Source organism: Penicillium expansum (assembly GCF_000769745.1).
Source record: "Penicillium expansum strain MD-8 chromosome Unknown contig261, whole genome shotgun sequence".
NCBI lineage: Eukaryota > Fungi > Ascomycota > Eurotiomycetes > Eurotiales > Aspergillaceae > Penicillium > Penicillium expansum.
In genome coordinates, this window is record NW_015971315.1 from 164,368 (window position 1) to 188,811 (window position 24,444).

General features: G+C 48.3%; 10 protein-coding genes across 10 annotated transcripts; 5 read left to right on the forward strand and 5 right to left on the reverse strand.

Moving 5' to 3' along the window:
* Positions 1-483: 483 nt before the first annotated feature.
* On the reverse strand, positions 484-1,686 carry PEX2_076180 (Telomere-length maintenance and DNA damage repair; the record flags this gene model as incomplete). Its single annotated transcript, XM_016744888.1, has 1 exon — positions 484-1,686. One exon carries the CDS (start codon positions 1,684-1,686, stop codon positions 484-486), a length of 1,203 nt encoding a protein of 400 aa, XP_016598371.1.
* Positions 1,687-1,918: 232 nt separating this feature from the next.
* PEX2_076190 (uncharacterized protein) lies at positions 1,919-2,083 on the reverse strand (the record flags this gene model as incomplete). Its single annotated transcript, XM_016744889.1, has 1 exon — positions 1,919-2,083. One exon carries the CDS (start codon positions 2,081-2,083, stop codon positions 1,919-1,921), a length of 165 nt encoding a protein of 54 aa, XP_016598372.1.
* A 315-nt stretch (positions 2,084-2,398) lies between these two features.
* On the forward strand, positions 2,399-7,657 carry PEX2_076200 (nuclear pore complex Nup192/Nup205 family protein; the record flags this gene model as incomplete). The annotated part of the gene is made up of 5 exons (XM_016744890.1): positions 2,399-2,585; positions 2,673-7,007; positions 7,063-7,218; positions 7,267-7,535; positions 7,607-7,657. The coding sequence occupies 5 exons, from the start codon at positions 2,399-2,401 to the stop codon at positions 7,655-7,657; spliced, it is 4,998 nt and encodes a 1,665-aa protein (XP_016598373.1).
* A 1,072-nt stretch (positions 7,658-8,729) lies between these two features.
* Positions 8,730-9,662, forward strand: PEX2_076210 (uncharacterized protein; the record flags this gene model as incomplete). Its single annotated transcript, XM_016744891.1, has 1 exon — positions 8,730-9,662. The coding sequence occupies one exon, from the start codon at positions 8,730-8,732 to the stop codon at positions 9,660-9,662; it is 933 nt and encodes a 310-aa protein (XP_016598374.1).
* Positions 9,663-13,936: 4,274 nt separating this feature from the next.
* On the reverse strand, positions 13,937-15,457 carry PEX2_076220 (putative cyclin-dependent protein kinase complex component; the record flags this gene model as incomplete). Its single annotated transcript, XM_016744892.1, has 2 exons — positions 13,937-14,224; positions 14,282-15,457. 2 exons carry the CDS (start codon positions 15,455-15,457, stop codon positions 13,937-13,939), a joined length of 1,464 nt encoding a protein of 487 aa, XP_016598375.1.
* A 1,441-nt stretch (positions 15,458-16,898) lies between these two features.
* On the reverse strand, positions 16,899-17,850 carry pre3 (proteasome core particle subunit beta 1; the record flags this gene model as incomplete). The annotated part of the gene is made up of 5 exons (XM_016744893.1): positions 16,899-17,223; positions 17,287-17,562; positions 17,626-17,640; positions 17,715-17,760; positions 17,811-17,850. 5 exons carry the CDS (start codon positions 17,848-17,850, stop codon positions 16,899-16,901), a joined length of 702 nt encoding a protein of 233 aa, XP_016598376.1.
* A 379-nt stretch (positions 17,851-18,229) lies between these two features.
* On the forward strand, positions 18,230-19,325 carry PEX2_076240 (alpha/beta hydrolase; the record flags this gene model as incomplete). The annotated part of the gene is made up of 4 exons (XM_016744894.1): positions 18,230-18,366; positions 18,420-18,932; positions 18,990-19,115; positions 19,166-19,325. The coding sequence occupies 4 exons, from the start codon at positions 18,230-18,232 to the stop codon at positions 19,323-19,325; spliced, it is 936 nt and encodes a 311-aa protein (XP_016598377.1).
* A 1,191-nt stretch (positions 19,326-20,516) lies between these two features.
* Positions 20,517-21,422, forward strand: PEX2_076250 (uncharacterized protein; the record flags this gene model as incomplete). The annotated part of the gene is made up of 2 exons (XM_016744895.1): positions 20,517-20,671; positions 20,801-21,422. The coding sequence occupies 2 exons, from the start codon at positions 20,517-20,519 to the stop codon at positions 21,420-21,422; spliced, it is 777 nt and encodes a 258-aa protein (XP_016598378.1).
* A 483-nt stretch (positions 21,423-21,905) lies between these two features.
* Positions 21,906-22,987, reverse strand: PEX2_076260 (ATP11 family protein; the record flags this gene model as incomplete). Its single annotated transcript, XM_016744896.1, has 2 exons — positions 21,906-22,755; positions 22,812-22,987. 2 exons carry the CDS (start codon positions 22,985-22,987, stop codon positions 21,906-21,908), a joined length of 1,026 nt encoding a protein of 341 aa, XP_016598379.1.
* A 1,027-nt stretch (positions 22,988-24,014) lies between these two features.
* PEX2_076270 (uncharacterized protein) lies at positions 24,015-24,392 on the forward strand (the record flags this gene model as incomplete). Its single annotated transcript, XM_016744897.1, has 1 exon — positions 24,015-24,392. One exon carries the CDS (start codon positions 24,015-24,017, stop codon positions 24,390-24,392), a length of 378 nt encoding a protein of 125 aa, XP_016598380.1.
* Positions 24,393-24,444: the final 52 nt, after the last annotated feature.

Below are 24,444 nucleotides of genomic sequence, written 5' to 3' on the forward strand. Positions count from 1 at the left end.
ATGACTGTCAGAGCCAGAAATCACAAAAGGAGCATTTAGGGTTGGTGTCGTACCAGCCCAAACTTCTCTTAGCCAGCCACATATCTGTATCGAGGTCTGCTGGGCTGACCCAGGATCAAGCTGTGCCTTCATTCGTGCAATTGAGGCCCAGAGCCTTAAAGATGAGTCTGAGATAGCAGATGGTCCATTAGCAGAAGTCAAAAGTGACCGCGTTGTCTCCATAACTACTGAGTAATCCAATAAGTCTGACTGCAAAACCATACTCAATAGGTTACACGCAGCTCTCGATGTCATCGGAGATGAGAATGCACGCGTGGTAAATTCGACTACTCGTGGCCAATGGGCTCTGAATCCAGGCGATTTGGAAGTAGGCCCGTTCGCAATACTGTTTTCATGTTCCAGTTAGGGCGTTTCTTCTTGTCCTTTTGGTAAGGTACATCTGGCTGTATCTCCAAAATGTCTTCCCACATGTCTTTCTAGTAACTATTTATTTACGTACCTCGTCAGAGCAATCATTGTCCAGGATGACACAGCGCCATTGCTGTCAGAGACGTTCAGAACAAGCTGTTTGAAGAAGGGTTCCTTCGTCTCAATGTCAATCTCGGATTCGAGGAATGGGATGAGTTGTAACGCGCATATTCTCCTTGTGCCTGTGGCCGAGACCGAGTCTCTAAATACGTCCTGGATCTCAGAGCTGAAGCGCTGCCTTTTGCTTGAGCCTTCGCGTGTTGACCCAGACTTGATTCGGGTACGAATACCATCCGAGAGCTTGAGAAGCTCTGCAATCAACCAGAGGACTGTCCAGTTATGCTCCGATCTAGCAGTTCCGAGACAAGGTCCATATACTGGTCTGTTCTGGCATGCTTCATTTTGATAGAGTGTTGTTTCGTCGATTTGTAGGATTTCCTTTTCTGACCGCCTCACATATTCCGAATGAAGTGTACTGGCCAATCCTTCGATATCATGCGCCAAGGATTCAGATGGCTCTTTTCGAGCAGTGTCCACGAGAACGATCATCGACAGCATCAAGGTGGCAAGTAGCTCTTCCTTGAGAATTTGTAACTTAGTAGCCCATAGGCGTCGAATTACTGGAAGCAGGCCCAAGAGAACAGAACGGACAAGCTCGGATTGATCAAACATGACTTTTGTAACGACTGCATTGATGCTATTGAACGCGAGCTGGTGTGCATTTCCACCCACAGATGACTCGACAAATTCGGAAAGTCCGTGAAGTATGCTTTGGGCTGTAGTTTGAAGAGGGTTTGGACTCGTTGTCAAGAGCTGAATACATATTACAACTTCTTCAATGACATTTATATTGCCATGATGCCTTTCCCTGCTGAATGGGACGGGGGCAATCACTCTCAAGGGGGTAGAACGGCTGTCGCTAGCATCTTGATCTTCGGGAACGAATCTATGACCGCTTCGAATACTCAATTGACTTTCTTCATTCTCCTTGAAGCTAATACTGGCAAGGCAAAAGCTTATGAGGGTTTCCCAATCTTCTTCGTCAAGATGCTCAGTGTGAGGACGGTAACGCAGAAGCGATGCCAGACACTTGGTATAGTCCAGGCTCAGGGGTTCCCACAGCCCTTCCCCAGGGACCGGTATGGTCTCAGTAATGTGGTCAACGATGGCGCGCACTGTTTTGATTCTCAAATTTTTCAAAAAGAGGTCAACGGCCATTCGGAGTACGGAAGCACATGTCGAGAGCCGCGATGCAGAAGCGGTATTTGTGGACTTTTGGGCTCGATTATATATTGACCTCTCTGCTGCGACGAAACGGAATAGTGATTCGAAGATCTTATGGCAAGCTTTGTCATTGAGTGTTTGTCTAGGTAGGTGGAAGATTTGTTAGTCTGGATAGCTTGCAGGGTTCATTTGGGGGTAGTCGACTGCCTACAGCTTGGAGCTCTTCTTATTCTGCTGGAAGATATGCTTCAAGTCTGCCAGGTGAGTTAGGACCAGTGATTCTGCGAGGAGATAATGTAGAAAGTATCAAACCTGCCAAACCATCCGACCGGGCCTTCTGCTTCTCTGACGAGAGCAGGCTGATCGTCTTGTCGAGAAAGACCTCCCCCATCGCGTCTCTTTTGGGGGTCTTTTTTGGGCTCGTGTTTGGCGTTTTTTAAGGGTATTTTTTTCGACGTCAAAAAGACATTGAAACGCTCAGCGTCAACAAATATTCTTGCACCTAGTAGAAAAAGACATCTCAGATCAATCAGCAGTCTGCGAGCTTATAATTGAGTTGATAAGCGCGCGAGGTGATTGTAGTGGAAAGTGGAGTGGCAGTACTTGGGAAAGCTGTCTACCGCCCGATTTTTGTCGCGTTCCGCCTTCCTAGACTCTGGAACAAACAGAGAGCTCGAGCTTCACTTCCCAACTTCACCCCGCCGTCATGGCAGAGATACAGGATACTCGGAATGGCCTCCGAGGTCTGTATCAGGACCTCTCTGCTCTTTCGAACTCTCAACTCCCCAACGTCGATCGCTTGTGTTTCGAATTGGAGATCCATATTCAAGACTTCCGCAAACTCCTAGACAAGCCGGCGAAGAACAATGCAAGCCGTCAAGCTGTTCTCTCGGGTAAGTGGCCACTTGATATTTTGGTTACCTTGGGAATCTCCGTGTGTCCGCTTTGACAAGCCACTAACGTTGAATGCGATACCGCAGGGAAGATCACCGTGGCCGACGTTGAATACTCGGTGAACCAGGATTTCCAACAAGGCGCACTGCAACTTGCGGATGCGCTCGACATCGATGAAATGGAAGCAGCAGTTATGTTCCTGGCCGCCCAGGAAAATTCACAAGCGCTGGACAGGCCCCCGCTGATCGCTGCGATAATAAGCTTCCATGAGCGCCGCCTCTTTACCCTCGAGTGTCTACGTCTCATCTTCCGAGAATCGCGCGAAACTGAACATGAAATGACCCACCCTATCATGCACGAAACACTGGCCCACGTTCTAGAAATCAAAGACAGCCCTCTGCGGAATGCCTCCCTCTTCGCGCGAAAAGCCTTGAGTTCCATGGCCGACATCCAGAAATGGCTGTCGCTCCTTGGAGATCAAGTTCAAAAAGCCTCAGTCGTTGGCCAGGAAAATGACCGCGATATCATGGAGGCCATTGAATTTCAACGTACGAGTCTGCAACAGCAGCACGAGTCACTCGGAGCGATCCTATTCTATATGTTCAAAGGGACATACACAAGTTGCGAAGACTTCCGCATACTTGTGAGTCAGTTGAAGAACATTGATCGCTTCGACGGACTCTTGTTTCACTACATTCCAGTTACAATTGTGTCTTTTGTACAGCATGGGTCCCCCGAGGGCTCTGGATCCGAGAAGGAGGCACGAGACCTGCACAAACTAATCACTACCTCTAAGGATGGTCAGGGTTGGAAGCTGTCAAATTTCCACGCCGCCCTTGTTGCTTTGTGGCTTTCAGTCTACAGTGGATGGTACTTTGATGGTCTTTCATCCCCATCAGTCGACGCGGAGAAGGAGTCCGAAGAGCGTACGAAGATGTTCATGTCTTCTCTCGACGATGGCGCCCTTGATTTCATGCTTGCGATCTGCTCTAGCGTCAACACCGAGGAGTGGGCGGACCCCGCGCGGAGCGAATTGGTGACATTACTGCTCAGGGAAAGTGTTGTGTCATTGCCTGATCCCGAGCCATGCTCTGGCTTTATGAAGGAGCTTTTGATGGAAAACCTCGAGGTTTTCGTGGAATCATGCGTTGCAAATATGCCTGACGCGGTTCGACGATTGAAGTCGGAAGAGGACTCACAACGACTGGACCAGATCACTGCACTCAGAGATGGTCTCACTTCTAACCTCCACCGTGGCTTGGTAGAGGTGCGGACTCACCTTGAATCCCTTCTTATGATCATCTCATTCGCTTTCGAGCACCGACAAGAAGCCGCTCAAGAATTTTGGGCTGACCCCGATGGCAATCTTTATGGCTTCCTTCAGTGGGCGTCCAAACGGCAGACTGTTCCTAGGGTCAGCGCTTTTTGCGAAATGCTGTGTTCCATATCAGAAGGCGAAGAAAATGCAGCTGCGGCGCATCGATTCCTGTCAGAGGAAGACAAATTTATGTCTTCCAAGTTCAAGCGATCTACAACAATGAATTGGTCGCAAATGTTCGCTGAACTAAAGCTTTATGCGTCTCGGGTCACTGAGAAGCCTTCCACTACAACAAGCCCCCAAGGGCCGCCAGGGATCTTCCGTCCACGGAAACCAGAGCCCGTGGAAATGAACGAACCTGAGAGCCCAGTGATGCTGACATGCTACCTTCGGTTGATAGGCCACCTGTGTAAGCAGAGTCGACCTATCCGAGAGTGGATGCTGCAAAACGAATCATTCAATGTAGTCAGCACTCTCTTAGACCTGTGCAGTGGGCCGATTCCATCGCATCTTCGGGCAACTACCTTTTCAACTCTCTCGGCATTGATGACTGACAAATTATCCACTGTTGGAAAAGAAACGTGGGTCCGTCTTGATGGGTGGTTATCGGGAGGAACCGGTGCGTCCGGAATTGGCAAAGTGCCTTTGATTTCCAACCCTGCCGTCTGGCACCAGCAACAAGCCTTGCAAAAGATTGGAGAGAGCTTTGACCAGACAAACTCATTTGTTGTTCTCATCAATGCACTTACTGTTCCCTCATCCGACTCAATCGACGACCCACTGTCACTGCCTTTCCCGGAGACCTTAGGTGGAACTTATCGTATGTCTGGGATTGAACCTTACGTTGATTTCATCTTGGGGCATGCCTTTTCACGGAAGATCCAAGATCTTAACGAGTATCAATCCCGCCTATTGACCTTCAACTGCCTGGACTTCGTTGTGGCAAGCTTGAAATCCTTCAACGAAGACCTTGTGTTACTTCTGAGCCAGCCTTCCGTGTCCGATTCTCCGACGCAGACTTCATCACTGCTCACCTACGCTCGCTCGCACCCGTTTGCCCGCGTGGTGGACTGGCTTTTCAACGAAGATGTACTCAAATCTCTATTTGCAACCTCTAAACAAGATGTTTCAGACGTTGCTACCGCGTCTCCTGACTCTGTTTTGGTTCTGACCTTGCACCGGAGTCTGGAGGTTATGAACTTGCTCGTGGACTTGCAATCAACATACTTTAACATTGTCAAGCCTTTGGTACACTCCCAGCCAGTACCATCCCGGACCAACGTAGCGAACTCCTCGCTCGCTTCGTTCGAGGACACCGTGCTGAATAATTTGACACTTATCCCGTCACTTTGTCTATATTGTGGCACAGCGCATGAGCAACTCACCGTCATTTCCATGGCTTTACTGGAAAAGCTTACTAGTTCCAGAAAGCTCAACAAGATGACTTCGCTGGAACTCGTCAAGTGGCAATCTTCGAACAAGATTGTCGAGGTGCTTGCATCTGAGGTCGATGTGGATAGCATATCCCGGCCTCTTGTGTTACAAATGGAACCTGACGTAAGAGAACTTGATTTTGGCCCGAATGCTGCCGGCTATGTCATTCGGGAAAGCCTTCTCGCTCTTTTGAACAGCTGCCTAGGAACGATCACAGATCGCCCAACGGTAGCCCATCTGCTGCTAGGCTTCGACTGCGTGGGAAATATTCTCGATGTGTCATCGGAAGGGCTATTCGCGAATCAGAGTTCCTTGCTGCATGCCATCGTGAATTTCCTGAAGTCTTATCCGGAAATTCTCGATGGTGGCATTATATCTTGGGTAGTGCACCTCAAACGTATGGCTTTTGAAGTGCTGAAGCATTTGTGGTCATCGAAGCTGGCAAACTACTATACCCTTGGTGAAATGCGTGCTCAGGCATTCCTGCGCGAGATGTTTGCCTACCAACCGATCATTGGCCCGAGCACTGCCTGGAATGGGTTCCCTATTGATTCAGAGGAATTTTGGCTCACAGAAGCTGCCACTGCCTTGGCAGAATTCCTGCTTTACCGCAGTCACCTCTTCACATATGCCGCAACCGAGGTTCGCTCGACAGCAAAGGCTAGATCGCCGGCTCTACATGCCCAAATTCTTTCGGTGTTGCTCGGAAATACGCTTGCGGATAACGGTGAACCAATATCCAGTCCGTCCGTGTTTGATCTTTTCGATTTCGCCGATCTTGATGTTGGACGCGAGTTCAACATGCCCCAGCTCTACTTGCTTGGTGATGTTGCTCTTCAATTGGAAAGCAAGCGGGAGGATGGCGTGTACAGCATGGAAGGGGTAGAGGAGATGATACAAATGCGGAAAGCGGAACTCACGGCCAATGGACCGCTCCGCCCGCATGATGAGGAGCAGTTGCTAGCTGAGGCCAATGACCTGAAGTTGTTCATTCTAGCAACAAAGCAGAACAACCTGATTCAAATCAATCGCTATCACGCCCTTCGTTCCTGGGTAGAGCTCGTTGCTACGATGATCACTTGCTCTGCTATCGACGAAGGAAGCAGGCCGGCTTTCATTCTACATTCAATCCAATTGATTCTGCCTAAGCTCACAACCGCAATCGAGGCAGATCTTCCCGAAGCGCTTGAACTGGCACGATTGGCTGAATTGTTGATCGGCGGACTTGCATCGGAGCCATCGGCCACAGATGCGTCTCGAAGTGGGGATGTTATTGACGAAAAGCTCCACCAACTCTTTCAACTCTGCATCCGGGGTACTAACCTGGCAACAGGAAATGTGTTGTTGAGAGAAACACTTTACAGTATTTGTTCCCACTACATAACACGCATTACATCATCGAACAAGGGCCACGAAAACCTACGACGTCTTAGCCAACATGTCATCAAAGCAGCTGGTTCTAGCCTGATTGAGACCATTTGCGATGACGCCTACACTGGCCAAGAGTCGTGCCGTGCATCTGCTCTTGTGCTATTGAACAGTTTAGCTGTTCTAGATCGCCAAACTGATTGTATTTTGGCTGAGTTGATCTCGAGGTCCAACTATCTGAGTCTATTCCTAGATGCCTTGCGCTCTCTTCCCCTCGAACTTCACAATGCTCAGGGAAGCGGTCAGTTATATCCCTTTTGAACTAGCCAAGTGATTGTAACTAATCAAAACTTCAGACACCCCGGCACTGCTGGCATACTTTGAGTCGCTTTTGTCATTACTTCAGCGGCTGTCTCAAACCAAGGGCGGAGCAAATTGTGTGCTCAACTCTGGCCTTTTCCAAGCCGTACACGAATCACGACTTTTCGCTGCTGATCCAGACATCGGCATCGGTTAGTCAATCATATCCTGGCCCAATTAAACCCTGCTAACCCCTTTAGACATTGAAAATCCCGATGCGCTTCAAAGATATTACGATCTTCTCCTTTCAGTCCTCCAGGTCATCGTGTACGCGGTTTTCTCCCGAGGTATCCATAACGAACAACTTAAGGAGCAGACCCGGATATTTTTGGCTGAAAACCGGCCATGCATGGTCGGAATCTTTAAACGATCCGCCAAGATTGGAAATACATCAACCGCCCACCACGAGACTCTATGTGAACTAGTCAAGACATTCATGGCTCTTGTTACTGCCACGGATTTCATGGAGGTACGTTTCTTTTATCTTATTTTTGCAATATCCCGGACCGAATTAATGATCGTCTGACTAACTGAGTGTAGTTCGAGGAGCAGGAAGTCCAACATATCGCCCGACCGGCGTTGTTCTCATGAGGCTTTGCCTACTGATGCTCACTGGAAAATTGAGAAGAAATGCATGTATCATTATGACCCGGTGGAGTGCAGGCGGTTCCTAGGTTGAGCGATTTTAATTTGAATTCATTTGCATCACATCTAATTTATCGTGTGTAAGATGTCAGACTACAAGCTTTCAGGCCTTGTTGAGGCTTTTGTAGAGACTAGTGGGATGTTCGCTGTAATTGAAATAACAAAGCCAAAAATCAAGTACCTAGGTCGAGAGGTTATGTTTCCCTGATAGATAGCTACTCCGTCCGAGTCATACCCAGAAAATGCACACCTGAATCTCGAAATGAAGCTTTGAGCGTATCGTCCAAGGTCATGTACGACAGTCCTTTGGGACCATGATAACAATGCTGTTTCTTGCCTAGAAATATAATCCTATCATCCTACCCTTGTCTGGTGTCTTTTCTGGTGTCTTTTCTAACGTCTTTCCTAACGTCTTTCCTAACGTCTTTCCTAACGTCTTTCCTAACGTCTTTCCTAACGTTCTTACTAGTTTATTTTAGGTTATCTTGTTAGATATCCTTTTTGATGTCTTTTTTGGTCTTCTAGTCAGTACAGCAAAAATAACAGAGATAAAGCAGCCTTGAGAAAAAGAGTATAGATTTCCATTGAAAGAAGGGTGGTTTGGTCCTATGCATCATCTAGCCCTAACTCCCATCAATTTGATAGTCCCGAGCTAGCTATATATATGTACCATCCTGTATATCCCGAGGTCCATATATGTAGTATGTACATATGTAGTAGTGATATCATGGATGCTCCTGCCAGTGATGAGGTTATACGTAGTTTGCTTGCCCTAAGCTGGTTTCCATGGCCACCACCCATCGTACCTTCCTGTATAGCTTCCTATTCTGTTTGCAATCTCATCGTACCTTCCTGTTGCCATTGCCCGTTGCCATGGAATATCCCAATTGTTATTTATTTCCTCCCAGTCCTCTTTTCCTTTTCTTCTTTCTCCTCTCCCCATGCCACAGGCTATTTATCATTTGCACTTGCTTTTGATTACCAAAACCATTTCTTATTGCTTTCAAAGCTTTTCATCATGCACCCTTCTTCTTCTTCTTCTTTTGGGGCAAGGATTCGTCCTTCTCGCCGCCTCCCCCTCCTTTCTAAAAACCGCCCTCCTCCTCTGAAGTCATGCCTCGCAGCTTCGGACTCTGACCGGGACTCCACCCCCCCTCAAGAGCCCGTCCGGAAGACAGTACGCTTCCCGGACGACAAGCTCTTCCTCGAGCAGGTCAGGACAATTCCGGCTCGGCCAGATCGGACCAAAAAGGCCATCTTCAAAAGAGGTCAGGTCGCGGAGACGAAGTCGTTCATCATGTACACTTCAAATCCCTCAAGCACCAACCAGCGGTTCCTTTCCAAGCTTCCTGGAAGCTCTGGACCTCGGTACGAAAACCATTCCCAGTGGATGAGCGTTGTACGTGCCCGTTATCTCGCTGCTGCGTATGTGTCTGAGCCCCGTTCTCCGCGGTCCGCACCTTCCTCCGATGAGTCGGCCTTCGACATGTCTTCCCTGAAAGACGCCCTGACTGAGCCTGCCTCTGGTAGTTCAGTGCATGGGTCTGACTTCGACATGTCCTCTCTGGCAGATGCCTTGCCGGACCCGAACGACACCTTCAATATGCGCTCGCTCATGGACGCTCTGCCTGAGGCTGCCCCCAAGCCATGTGGGTTTGCCTCCGACATGTCCTCTCTCAAGCGTGCACTTCCAGACCCTGATGCTCCCTCTGAAGTATCATCCCTTGCGCCTGCGCCCAAGTCCATGGTTGCTCCCCACTCTCGCGATCTACCTCCAAAGGTTCATGTACGTGCGGTTCAGACCCACGTCCAGGTTGGTCCCTTCTCGACAACCTGCTTCTTCAACCTTTGTGGGCTCTGCCTTGTGCTGGGGTCTTTCTTCCCATGTCTTGCACCAGCATTATATGCTGCGTTTGCGCTCCTGTCCATCTATGGGACATGCTTCTTTTGATGCTGACGGTCTGCATTCGGTGTCCTCAAAGTCTTTCTCGGCTGCTTTGGCTTCATCTTTCTTCCTCCCCTACTTCCCCTTACTCTGTTGCTCCCGTCTTGTTTGTTGCTTTTTGGGTCTGCTTTTTTTGACGTTTTGTTTTGTTCTGCTGAGGCTTTTGCCGTTTGATTTTGTGAAAACAAAAAACCCCAAAAACATTGCTTTCTGTGTCTTGTTCACGCTCTGTTTTGTTCTGCTGAGGCATTTGCCGTTTGATTTTGTGAAAACAAAAAACCCCAAAAAAATTGCTTTCTGTGTCTGCTTGTTGGCGTTTTTGGCGTTTTTGACTTGCTTGTTTTGTTTCTTTTTATTTTTCTTTTTGCTTTCGGGGACTGGTAGGTGCTTGGAAAACAAGGGGGCAGCGTCTCTGTCTGTGATGGCGTGGAAGGCAGCAGTGACGTGTGGTGGCTCAGGATGGCGATGAGGGTAAGTAAGTACTTGCCAAGCATCTGATGATTCTAAGAGCTAACATCACGATCAATTCTAGGTGGCTGGTATCGCTCTGACGAATCAGACCGACCGAATGAAACGTTTCTGTCTGTGGATATGCGGAAGACAGCAGGACGTGTGGTGGCTTCATTCCTTTCTCCAAGGTAAATATAATTCCACTTCCTCCTTTTGGCCGCATACTAACCGCATGTCTTCCCGGGGAGGAATTTGGGAACGTCTCTGTCTGTGAACGTGCGGAAGGCAGCAGAGCGTGTGGTGGCCCAATTGGATGGCGACGAGGGCAAGTCATTGACAAGCATCTGATGCTTCCAAGAGCTAACATCACGATAAATCTTAGGTGGCTGGTGGGCGTCGCCGCCGCAAATCGTACCGACTAAACGTCTCTGTCTGTGAGAACGCGGAGGGCAGCAGAGCGTGTGGTGACTTGCTTCCCCCTTTGACCCAATTCTTTGAAAACAGCACGGTTGAACCGCAAGGTCTTCCTGCTTTGTGTGTTAACATTTTATAGATCGGTCAAACGTCTCTGTCTGTGAAAATGCGGAAGACAGCAGGACGTGTGATGGCTTCATTCTTTTCGCCTTCAAGGTAATTATGATTCCACCCCTTCCTTTTGGCTGCATACTAACCGCATGTCTTCCGAGGGAGGGATTCGGGAACGTCTCTGTCTGTGAACGTGTGGAAGGCAGCAGAGCGTGTGGTGGCTTAATTGGAGTGGTGACGGGGGTAAGTATACCCCAGGCCTCTGATGGTTTCATGGGCTAACATACACAGTTGGTTGGCGGGTACCGTCGCTACGAATCGAACCCACCGAACGGAACGTCTCTGTCTGTGAACTTGCGGAAGGCAGCAGAGCGTGTGGTGACTTGCTTCTCCCTTTAACCCAATTCTTTTGGAGACAGCATGGTTGAGCCGAAAGGCCTTCCTGCTTCGTGTGCTGACATTGTATAGCTCCGTCAAACGTCTCTGTCTGTGAACATGCGGAAGGCAGCAGGACATGTGGTGGTTTGATCTTGTTTCTTTCAAGGTAAATATGGCTCCACTCTGTCTTTCTTCTTTTTTGGCTGCATACTAACCGCATGTCTTCCGGGGGAGGGGGAGGGCGAACGTCTCTGGCTGTGAACATGCGGAAGGCAGCAGGACGTGTGGTGGCTTCATTGTTTTCTCTTTAAGGTAAATATTATTCCGCTTCATCTTTCCTCTTTTGGGCTATGATTAATCGCATGTCTTTCGGGGGATGGTTTTGGGAACGTCTCTGTCTGTGATCGCGAGGAAGGCAGCAGAGCGTGCGGTGGCTTCATCTTTTGTCTTTCAGGATAAACATGAACCCACTCCCTTTTGCTACCATGTCATATCAGGCTGACCCCATGTATTTCAGGGGAGGGTTGGCGAACGTCTCTGTCTGTGAACGTGCGGAAGGCAGCAGGACGTGTGGTGACTCGCCTTTTTGGCGAAGGGAGTACGTTCATTTCTTTACCCATAAATTTCTATGGCTGCGATAACTGACGTTTCAGTGCCCGCTGGTATCCTTCTACCTTTTTTCATTTCTTTTTTCATCATGTGTTCTCGCAGTGCGAGGGGCATGAAGAAGAAAGGGCCCTGGGATGAGAAGTTGAAGCTGAGTATATTCAAGTGGTCTGTGCGTGTATCCCTCCAGGGCTGGAATGAGGATAAAACAAGTGTATTATGCATGATCATGATCACTCGGAGTCGTAATATAAATTTTCCAACACAGATGGAGCTACAGCTATTCTAAATTCCAATCGAAAATCCCTGAAAAGTATTCCTAATCTCAGGATATTGACTATCATGTTTCAAAACGAAGTACCTAAATTTACCAAAAACACATGGCCAAGCAAAGCTCAATTCACCTCAATCCATGATTTCCGAGATGAATACTGCAAATTGTAAGCCATAGGCTCATTCAAGTGTTGACAATCTTCTCCCTAAACAGTATCCCAACAGACCTCTACGCCGTATAGCGCTGACCAACTGTAGCCTGGGAGCGCATCAAACGGGCTGTAAAGACACTTGCCGATGAGACTAGTGAGACTGTCAATAATTGGTGAGCATCCAAATGCGAAACCAGCCTTGATGTTCCTCGTGTAAGAGCGACCACCCATACCCAAGGATTTCTGTCCAGAAGTGAGGTATAAATAATCTGATGCCAGTAAATCCCGTCACCGTCGACACTGGGTCATCACCCAAGATGGTAGCCTTTATTACCTACTATTTCCGTGCCTGTGTTGTTGTTGCAGCCTCACCATGCACGAGCGTGTTGGTCATGTCGGGCACCGTGACTGTTGAGGTGCCGTTTTTCTCAATTGCTATGAATCACTCGTGGACGGAGGGCGAGCTCATCCCGTCGAGGACACTGTTGGAACATCTCTGGCTGCAGTCGTGGTGTTTGTATCCATTGTGGTACACGCACTAGCTGTCGTAGTTGTGGTAATCGTGACAGGCATGGTGACGGTCGAAGTGAGACGAGTAGGAGTGGATGATCCTCGTCAGTGTTTTGCCTACTCTCCTTGGATGTATTCCCAAACTCATCAGTCGGCGATAGTGATCCGATATTGTTGGTCGAGGATTTAGGGTTGTAGTGGTTGCTGTCAGAGTAGCCTCCGTCATGGATATGATAATGTGAGCTGGTTGTCAATGTTCCCGTTTTTTTCCCAGGTCAAGTCCAAGCACAGACATTGGAGCTATAGGAGACATGAGTCACGACAGAAAACAACTGTATAAGAAGGACAGGCATAGCCACGAGGATGTATGAAAAGGCAATATGATCAAACTCGATTCATGTATCCTCCTGAAAACCAGAAGACAAGAGACACCATTCAGGAGAGAATGTGATTGCTTTTTTTTTGCGTTGGAGATGACAGTTCCAACAGTCAATGAATGATAGAAGTGCTATCTGATTTTGCTCAGTCTGAATGGATAGCTATATCATGCATTATATATTCATGTAGATATGTATGATCAGTATTTCGGGGAAGTTCGTCACTTAGGGCTAATTGTCACAAAGCCCAATGCCGAGGCCCAAAATCTGCCATGCGGTGTTGGGTTTGTCTTTTGCCGTCGACATTGGTCTACTACGTGCCATTTTACATGGCTCATTTACTATTGTCGGGATGAAGCCAGACACTCGATATCAATATCAATTACTGCCCAATGTTTTGTTCACATAGTTCTCAAAACTCGAAAGTCGAGGATTGATATACTCGGACTACTCCACGAATCCATGGGACTACGGCTATAATGCAAAATCGAAAATGTGAATGAAAGGAAAGCATATTAGAAAGATATTTGAGACTACCCCTAAAGGACAACAAGTTAATCTGTAAACAAACTCGTGATGCAAGGAAAGCGCCAGCATAACACCAACCCATGAAAAAGATAAGAGAAGACAGCATAAACTCACAAGACCAGTAACAAGATCAAGTAGATGTTTATGTATGTTGCAAGAAGGGGGAATAGTTGTAAAGAGACAACCCGCGAAGCCCGGCCAGCTGAGAACCAAAACTCTATACAAGTCATGACGTGCGAATGCGCTGAAACAGATCCAGAGAGGTGTAAAGGGTGTGTGTGTATGAGGTGACGGGGGAAGGGTATGAGACGCCAGAAACCAGAATGGATACAAGGTTGAGTGCGATATATGAGATAAGCAAACGCTCAACGGATCGAGGATAGCAGAAAAAGATGGAAAGGATAAGATGGGTGGATCATGGACTTGGGAAGAAAAGAGATGTACCGTGTAGAATGGCAAATTCAGGTATCCGACAAACGGACTACGGTGGTGTCGGAGTTTGTCCGAACTCGGCGTGGTCGCGAGGCTTATCGCGGGATCGCATGTACATGCCATCGGAGTACGCGTCGGCCGCTGGGGGATCAATCGCGCGGGGAAGACTTCTGTGGTGTTGTTGTTGCTGTTGGGTCACAACCTCTCGTGCATAGAACTCTACGAGCATTGTCCCATACGACTCTAGTTCTTCGACGGTGATGGCGAGTCGGAAGTCGTTTAGAAGGAGGAACTGTAGTTCCAAGTGGTTGAGCTCCACCAGTGGGAGACCGCCAACCTGCATATCCAATCATGATTAGTGGTAATCCACGAGTCAAATATAATAATCACATACCTTTGCATAACGTGAATTGGTGTAGAAAACATCAGAGAAGAACTTGCTCGCGCAGGTCACGGCAGCGATGACCAGTCGATGGATATTAAAACTATCAACGACGAAGAAATGTGAAAGTGCCTCAGCATCCGACTGAGGTGAGAGTCCGGGCGAGATTGTTGACCCCTGCGAGTCCTGCGCAGTAAAGCCTGTGGAGGGGGGAGGTGTCGCCATTAGAGAATCCTGCATCCCGGGGGATCCTGGAGATTCTGTAGATGCAGACGAAGATCCGGATTCTTCGGCAGAGTCCCAACGTTGGTGCAGTTGCTCGAGCTGATCACGGTTGACCAGCTCGGTCATACGGTCGAAGTAAACCAGCAAGCTTAAAAAGACCTCGTAGGTTGTGGGACAATATTTGTGAATCCGAGTCAGATAACTCAGGATGGTGATGGTCGGGACATTCTTTCCGTGGAATGCGAGCACGCTGGTAGCCTGTGGGCTGAGGTTGGAGGTGCCCTCGGGTGGCGGGATGTGGCGATGTACATGTTCGTGATGCATATCGTTCGTGGTCGTGATCTTCGTCAAAAGCCCAGCGACCATCTCGATGATCTCCGTGACCGGCATGGAGCTAATCTCATACTGTCGTTGTTGTGACCCGGTTCCGGGGTTGTGTGAGCTCCGGGAACTCATCAAGTCCTCACTGGCGAGACTCTGGATGTGGGACAAGCTTTGGACGCGAATGCGACTCGGTGAATTGGCTTCGGAGCCAGGCACAGACTGCATGGACTGATATGTGGGTTGGAGGCGTGGTGAATCCGGCGCTGACTGATTAGAAGAGTATGAGTTGCTCCCGCTCTGGGTTGGTGGGGTAGGTGCTGAGGAGTAAGAGTCCTGAGGAAAGGCATGGCTGGGATGAGACGTCATCGAGGGCGGTCGTGGGGTGAAGTTGGGAGTATCGGAAGAAGCGCGGGAAGCTTGTGAAGGTGTGTATGAGTTGATGTAAGCCGGTACATCGTTCGCATGCACAGGAAGCCGAGCAGAGCCTACAGACGGTGGGGCAGTAGAGGTGGGGGTATTTGAGGAAGTCGAGTGAGTGTCCATTGGCTGGGCGAAAGAGTAAACTGAATCTGAATTGATTGCGCCTCCCACCATGTCGTTATGATCCGACGGCACGTGGTTGACGACGATGGAGCCCATGTCAAGGCTATCGTGGTCTGTTTTTCTGCGGGAACACGGGTCAGCAAGGCGGTCGCAGCTCGGACTCGCCACTATTAAACCGGACACATGGGGATATAGAAAGAGGCAAGAGAAATGAGAAATGAGAAATGAGAATAGAGAATAGAGAACAGAGAATAGAAATGATGTACGCAATACAAGGGAAAAGAGAGAGGGGTTTGCATACACTTTTGATTGCCACAAGGGCTAGACCACGGAATCAGGGAAAATCCCCAGTCTTAAACGGAGGGAGAGGTCGAGGATCAACAACTGCCGATCGAATCCATTTGAAATAGAAAAGATAAGGGAGAATAGAACAGGAGAAGAGAAGAATAGAAGAACAGGATAAGGGGGAAATGACGCGCAATATGGAGATATGTGGGAGTTTGGAGAAGTTAGGGAGTTTGGGAGTTTGGGTCAAGGTGAGGTCAGTGAGGTCAGTGTGGCCTCCGGGGGGGGGAAGATGAAACAGGATTCAATTAATTAAAACATTCAACTTGTAACTTTTTATATAGGTATAATTCTTGTTTGGACTACTCCGTAAATAAGATATAAAAGGAGGAAAAGGAGGAAAAGAAAAAGGAAACATATTCTACTCCGTACTTCAAAGAGATTATCTACCTGTCATTTACGGAGTACAACATACGGAGTAAAGACTCCCTTGATATAAAAGACGGTGTAGAGGGTCTATAAGCCAGACTATATTGACGAATGATAGAAGGATCTGCGAGCCCGTGTCATGGATAAGTGATGATTCGGACATTGGGCAATGTCTTAGCGTTATTTACCCTCATTAACCAAAATGGGGATTTGATATTTATGTTGTATGTTGTAGTCCGGGGATGAATCTATCTTGTACTTCTAATGTGGATATTTCCCAATTTTATAGAATAACCATGCATTTCCCTTTATCCAGGGTATAGACTTGCATTAAATAATGGAGAAGCATGGCAGTTTGTATGCTGCAGGTGGGATATGACATGTTCTACCTGACTAGTTATCTCTCTAAGGTCTGGGCAGTACTTGTGGAAAATACAGATCTAGTGTCCTACAGAGTACGGAGTACGGAGTACGGAGTACCATAGTACCAAGTCACTCATGCCATAATAGTAATAGACCAGGGTATATAAATATGGTGTTCCTCCCGGTTCAAGTATACCCACTCGGCAGATATGACCCAATAGCCAGCTGGCCGAACACTTCCGATCTAGTGCTTCTTGAACTGCTCGGTCCTTTTCTCCCTACATAGCCCGATGATAAAGGTGGGGGTATGGCAGCACCCGTGGACTAGTGTCAGACTTGTCATAATTCGCGCTCAGACATAGTATATCCCCGGTGGGGGCGGATAGCAGAATGCGAAGACCGGAGAACTGGGATCATGAAACCATTTCATTTGGAGATTGACGCAATATTAGAACACTTATTAATTCGTCACTCCCGGCCCGGTGTAGCCGTTGTCTGGCAGGTAGAGATGTCTCACGGCACCGGCCTTGGTCAGGACCACGAGACGAATGACACCACCAGAGCTGCCGTCCCACTTAATCGCCTCCTGCAAAGCACTCCGCACGAAATCGATGCCTTCTTCCTCCGTCATCTGTTCCCGCCAGTGGGCATCGGTATAACCGTAGATGTAGGTCGAGCCCGAACCGCCGATAGCAAACGACTGCTTGTGAAGGGATCCTCCCAACGGTATCGAGTATACCTGACCTCCGTGTCGTGCATCCCACCCAGCAAGGATGATACCTGCACTATTGTTCAGTTAGCATGGATTTCGAGCGATCACCAATGATCCCAAAGACTCAGGTACAAACCTCAACGCATCCTTGTTCTCGTAACACAATTCCTGGAAGAGTGATGCAGCAACCTGTGTGGTAGGGGCCTCGGCATTCGTTACGCCGTACATGTTGAGATGGTAGGAGACAATGTCGGCCACAGCCTGGGTGTCTGCAGCGGAACCCGATCGGCAGCACCAGATGGTATCGTGCACCTGTGTCAATTTGTCGGTGACTCGGTTGGCAATGTAGGCACCGGTGGTTGTTCGACTGTCTGCACCGAGGATGACTCCGTCTTTGAAGTTGATAGCCATACTGTTGGAACGTTAATGGGGATGCTTGGAGATGGTAAGGTTCGAGAGCTCCAGCTTAACTCACATCGAGGTTCCCAAGCTGAATGAGGAGTAATAGGTTAGTATGCGTTGTGTAGCTCCACGGTAAATAATATCATCATGAGCTTAGCTTACTTGACCTCGCCAGACTTCAGGTGGTTCATATCGACGTGAATGCCATCTGGAGATGTTAGCTGGTTGCTGTCGGCGGATGACGATAGCTCTGCTCACCTTCACCGAGCATTCCTGATGTTCCATGGGGGGCGACCATTTTGTGCTGTGTTCGTGAGAAAATAGAAAAGGTAGAAAGATGACTTCAATAGACCAGATAAAACGACAAGGAGAAGAAGGAGGTTAAGGGAAGAAGTAGAGGTGATGCTATCATGAACACAGGCAGAAGCTCACAACGCGGCAGCTCGGGCGGTGAGGTCCCAGCCCCTGCGATCGACTTACCATCTTCTCCCCCGCGAGACTCCTGAAGCCCAATTGCCCTTTTCTTCTGTGGTTGTTCCTATTAACTTATTGTATCCATCTCTGGTCGCATTGGCCATATCTACTAGTCGATAATTTTGCAATACCAGAATCTCCCAGACCTCATTTTGTCGCGTCCTCTATCTGGTCCCCACTCTTAAAGTGCCAACTTGAGCGCCATGTCCGAATCCCCTCCACCTCCAGCCTGGAGCATCAGCAGCATGGCCAACAGTGCTGCGCAGTTCATGCGACTCCCAGTTCTTGCATCATCTGGTCTGGCTGTTGTTGCAAGTGGGCTTCTTTACTTCAAGCAAAAGTACGCTATTGGCATCTAGGCCATTTGTTTACGAAGCTGATCATTTCCCCCAGTGAACTCATCTACCCCCGCAATGTCCCCGTGGATGCGCGCACAAACGTCCCCAGTCCTCGCCAATTTGGCATCAGCGACTTTGAAGATCTCCAGATCCCCACGCCCGACGGGGAGTCCTTGCATGCCCTTTTTCTTCGGCAACGACCAGGGCGCTTCTCTCGCAATCTGACAGTCCTGATGTTCCATGGAAATGCTGGCAACATCGGCCACCGCGTTCCCATCGCCAAAGCTATACAGGATACTCTTCAGTGCAATGTTTTCCTGCTGGAATACCGCGGATACGGGATGTCTACAGGCACACCGGATGAAGCCGGTATTAAGATCGATGCTCAAACTGGCCTTGATTACCTACGACAGCGCTCAGAGACAAGGGATACCGAGATCGTTGTCTACGGACAAAGTTTAGGTGGCGCCGTGGCTATCAATCTAGTTGCCACCAATGAGGAGCAAGGTGATATCGCAGGACTGATCTTAGAGAACACTTTCCTGAGCATTCGCAAGTTGATCCCAAAGTATGTTTTCGAATTCTCGACAAGATTTCCAGGCGAGCAATACTAACTTGAAGCTAGTGTCTTTCCCCCAGCACGGTATCTGGCACGTTTCTGCCACCAATATTGGACCAGTGAAGATGTGCTGCCTAAGATCACCAAAACCCCAGTCCTTTTCCTGAGTGGACTCAAGGATGAGCTTGTCCCGTAAGTTTGTCTGCTCCAAGCGCAGCATTTTCATTGCTAACCCCACTTAGCCCGTCGAATATGACCCAATTATTTGCCGTTTGCCAGTCTGAATGCAAGATATGGCGCACACTCCCGAATGGCGGTCATAATGACTCTGTTGCTGAGCCAGGCTACTTCGAGCACATTCTTTCCTTCATTACGGAAGAAGTGCTACCTAATAAACAGTAAACCGATGTGACTTATTTCTCTTGCTTGGGGTTTTCGAATCCCCTCTGGTGAAGTGAACCCTTTGCCTAAAGCCTTTCCTCCCAATTTTTCCTTTCCACCAAGAAGTGCAAACACTTAAAGCTTTGCTTCAATGCTTGGCTGTCAAACCCCTTTTCGACGGCCAATCTAGACGTCTGGTTTCGGCCCCTACAACACAAGAATCAATTGACAGGAACTGTTGATTATGACCATGATACCCCTGCCACGCAACCAAGACACGAATTTTCCTTTGCATCCGTTCAAATGATCAAGGCCTGCCTCTTATGGCCCATACATGGCCTTGATGACTTCCTTTTATTGACCCCAAGCCCTCGGGGTGAAGGGCCATACCTCCCATTTGGTTGGATTGAGAATGGCCCCTTGCTTTCTTCTACCTCTTCCTGTCCAGTCTACGTTCGATTCTTGTTTATTTCTTGTTTCCTTCTTGCTCACTGATATCATATTCGTTTTGTTTACAATATTGGCTCAAGGTCGGGCGCTGGGCGTGTTTCTTTTCTCTGCTCACTTTTCTCCGGCAAACTTCCTTCTATGCAAATACTAGACGGAGAGAACCCTTTGAACTCGGTACGAATATAATAATTTTATTCATGGATCTTTCGTTGTACAGTGCTGGATACCTATCGACGACATATCCTACGTTGTCATTGTCCAGTGGTCCCCAAAACTCATGAGCTTCTGCGGGAGAGAGGCAGTGAAAACCCAAGCACCGTTCATCCAAATACATCCTTGGGTGCTATATTTTCCTCGTGTTGCATCGTGGTGGGAAGAACTATCCTTGTTCTGCTTCGATGCGTACATCTAAAAGTAGAAAGTCACCTTCTGGTCGGGTCCAAGCAGGCTTCATCATAATTCAACCCTCGAAGAGGAGGTCTTGCGCCGTGGAGAACTACCAATTGCTCGTCTAGGTTGCCTCGGTGCCTGAATTGTCAGAAGAGGGGCATAGTAAGCAGAAGGTTCCCTCTCACATTCAAGGCTACATGCTAAGGAACCCAAAAAGAGCATCCGAGGCTCTGGAGAAACATAGAGCCGGAAGGGCAACAAAACCAGCTCTAGCCTGACTCTTTCGGTGTATTTCCTAAGAGTTCTTCTACTATTTATCACACAATTCTAGTACAAATCGGACACTCCAAGGGACTTGACCAACCAAGCACCATGGCCACAGCACATAATACAGTTGCATGGTATCGATCAACCCTAGAACAGCTACCTGCATCAACCCTTAAACTGTTCCTACAATACACAGGCTTGAAATCCGAAGACGAAGTCAAAGACCACATATACAAAATCCGCGACAAGGCATGGCAGGTGTAAGCACGACACACAAAAACCTCACAATAGGTCGATATATTTTTCTAACGACAAGGCTAATATCGAAGTTCTCACAGCCATCCATATCCCTGCATTGGATTATTCCGCTTCTTAAACTTCAGCATAAGCCTCTCCCCAATCTACACGCAGGTAGTAGACCGCGTACGCGAGGGACAGACCCTACTCGATCTAGGCTGCTGTTTCGGCCAAGACCTACGCAAGATATCATTTGATGCGGGACTATCTTCAGCGACAAACCTGATCGGAGCTGATATCAAGGGTGATTTTATTCAATTGGGGTATGAACTATTCCGGGACGAAGATTCCTTTTCTGCGCAATTTGTCACTGGGAGCATCTTCGACGAAGACTTCTTGGCTGATCGACGTGGGTCTGTTGATTTGATTCACTTGGGGAACTTTCTGCATCTGTTTGGCTTTGAGGAGCAGCGGGCTATCGTTGCTCGGCTTGAGAAACTTCTTACTCCTAGGGCTGGTTCTATAGTTTTTGGACGTAATATTAGCGCTGAGCAGGGAGGTCCGTTTTTTATGGAGAGTCTTGGCTGGAATATGTATCGGCATAGTGATCAGACGATCAAGGATCTGTGGAACACTGTTGATGTTGAGTTGTGGGAGGTGCATAGTCAATTGTCCGGGTATGAAACTGCGGCGACTTTGGGGGAGAGGTTTGGGGATTGGCAGGGTGATGATACTAAACAGATGTCATTCTGGGTTGTTAGGATGGATGGTTGAATATATTAGAAGCGAGTTAATTGCCAGCGAGTACGCTCTGATAATCCGAGACTGTTAGATAGTATAGATGTTACTATGTAGTATGCCCAACCTGTGTGATGGAGAAGCTGGGCTGTAATCCTGAGTGGGATGCTTCTCAATTAATACTACCTATGTGGGTAAGATAGTGATATATCACTAACTATGCCCATTCGAGTTTTGTTTGGACGAATTTATAAATAAGGGCTAATCCATGCACAAGGAGCCCACAAGCATGTTAGTGTCACTTGGTTATATATCAAATAATACATATATTGGAAATCAATCAATTCTGTTTCATTTTTTTACATCTGTTCTATGATGAATGGTCAATTCCTTGGAGATACCCGTGTCTATAACTGAAACCACGAGAGCCCAACCCAAAGATCTATAAAGCCATCACACAAAACGAAATAGGGAGATATATAATATACAAGCCACAAGGTTTAGTACAACAGAAACAAACTACTGAAGTTTCTCGGCCTCGTCCACCAATTCCTCAACCTTGAAGTTCTCAACATCACCCCGGGTGAACATGCGAACAAGCTCACTCTTCCGACCAGAGGCCTGTCCCTCAAAGTCATAGAAGCGCTGTACACAGCTAACAAGCCAAGTGGCCTCGGGTGCCGAAACACCGCCATCGGGAATAATCTGGCCATGCATAAGGACCAGACCCTTCTCATCCGCCAGATCGAGGTGGTGAGTAATGGTAGTGTGAGGCTGGGCAAACGCGCCGTGCATCTTATAAACACCCAGATTCGTGAAGATCACAGTAGAGGTATGGTTGTTGGAAGGCGACAGAGTGGAACCCTCAGCAGGCGGGTGGAAAGCCCATTGAAGGAAGTGAATGTCAGCAACGGTGCCAGCTCCCTCAGGCGCTTGCTCTGCCTCTTCGGGGGTCTGCGCGCGCGGGAGGGGCAGGATGAACTGCGGGTTCTCGCGTGCGGCCTGCATAATGCGCTTGTATGTGTCGAGAGGGATCGCAGCGGTGATGGCGTGCGAGTTCTCCGCGAAGCGGAGACGCCAGAGCGCTTCGATCTCCTTGGCTGGGAGCTCGCGGACCTTCTCGACGTCCAGGTAAGAGCTGAGGGGCTTGACGGGGCTGGAGTCGCTGGAAACGGCGCGTGCGGCTTTGGCAGTGCGCGATTCCTGTGGGGGAGGGGGCGGTTGGAATGCTGGGGGTGTGCCTGGGACGGCGGTGGTGGATGTAGGAGTTCTGGGCTCTGGGGTAGCTGCGGTGGATGCTTCGCGGCGGAGTTCTTGAATTTTTTGGTTGTAGGCTTCCTTCAAGGACTCAACTGATTCGTGTCCCTCTCTGGATAAGATAGTTAGTATTGGAGTAGGAATAATTGTTGAGGAAGGTTTGCTCACTCCTTGGCCTTCTGGTCCAGCTTGGATCGATACTTCTCCAAGACATACTTGGGATCATGGTGTGAGGCGAGGAAGCGGACGTCGTGGACCTGTGCCCACCGGCGCTGCTGGTGACGCAGCAGGTGGGAATTGCCACGGATCACCGATTGGAATCCCTGTAGTCGGAATGATGGCATTTTGAGTCTGAAGAGTAAATAAAATGAATCTCCGAATCTCCAGATAAGAAATGCCGTGCCGGACTATGCGATGACATAATTACTGACATAAGCAGGCTGTTGAGTGCCATGTAATTAAGGCAGAAAGTAATTAAAGTTAGGCATCAATATTGCCTAATTAGGATATATGGGTCCCTTATATTTCACTGAAAGGAGATATTTATGAATCATCCACTGGGTAGACCAACCGTTAGCTGCTATGGCTTTCTGCGAGCTTAGGGCGGGGTGAGCTAACTGCCATATTGGGCCGGACCGGCGAGACCGATGCATACGTTCAACACAGCATCAGGAGGATTCATTCTTTTTCCTTTAATTCCTCGAACTTGAGAGCAGGTAGATATGAAATAAAGGATCCCCAAAGATAATAGTATTATGTAGCAAAGTATATCTAAACAAGATATATGTGATTTTCTAGCATGAAACTAATCCGCCAAATATTCGAGTTAAGCTTTGCACGCTGTACCTTTTGATCCTTTGATGTTAAAAGTAGCCACAAGGCTTCATTTACAATTTATTGCTTTTCAACACACTTGAATTAAAATCAGTCTCAAATAAAAGCAAAAATAACAACTTCGCTAACATACCATAGTACATCCATACCTCGATTAGCTCTAATATGCTATCTCTGTCCACAGCATGGATCCCCGTCTGTGCATCCATAAATTATCTTTACGGAAAAAGTTGATTATCTTTCTATAGACAACGTAGTTTCAACTAGATATGTGCCAAAAGTCTGCTCTAATACTTACATCTCTATATGTTATACATCTACATTGATATAACGGTGGATCCACCCACGTCTATTAGTCATCATTTTACTGCCCAACCAAGGTTACCCATGTGAACTGGGTCCCTGAACTATAACCTTAAAAACACCGTCTAAATCCAGCTGCTCGAGAACAACCCCCTCATCTCCCAGTATCCCCCATCTTTCCCACATCCCCATCCCCCCATCCCAGAAAAAGGAGCCTAGGAAAAACCAACAAAAATGGCAATCCATCAAAAAGAATTCTCCACCCCACCACCCCATCCACCAGTGGGCACACCCAAGGACTCCCCATCCGCGCTGCCCTGGTACTCGATCGCGCCAGGGGTATGGGAATTCCTACTAAACGGCGATGGAGAACATAAAGCTGTACTGCAGTGGTGGGAGCCAAATACCGTTTCTGCACAGACAGGGCCAATAACACATACCTACATCGAAGAGGTCTGCACTCTGCGCGGCGGGCTGGAAGATCTTTCGCTCGGACAGTCATGGGGTATTGGTGCTTATGCCTACCGAGAACCTGGGATGGAGCATGGACCTTACCGGGCGATGAAGGAGGGATGTCTACAGTTCGTTAAGGTGGTGCCGGTGAAGAAGTAGGGGGCTGAGTTTTGAGTGTGTAGCTGGGATCCGTGGAGATTAATGGCTACGT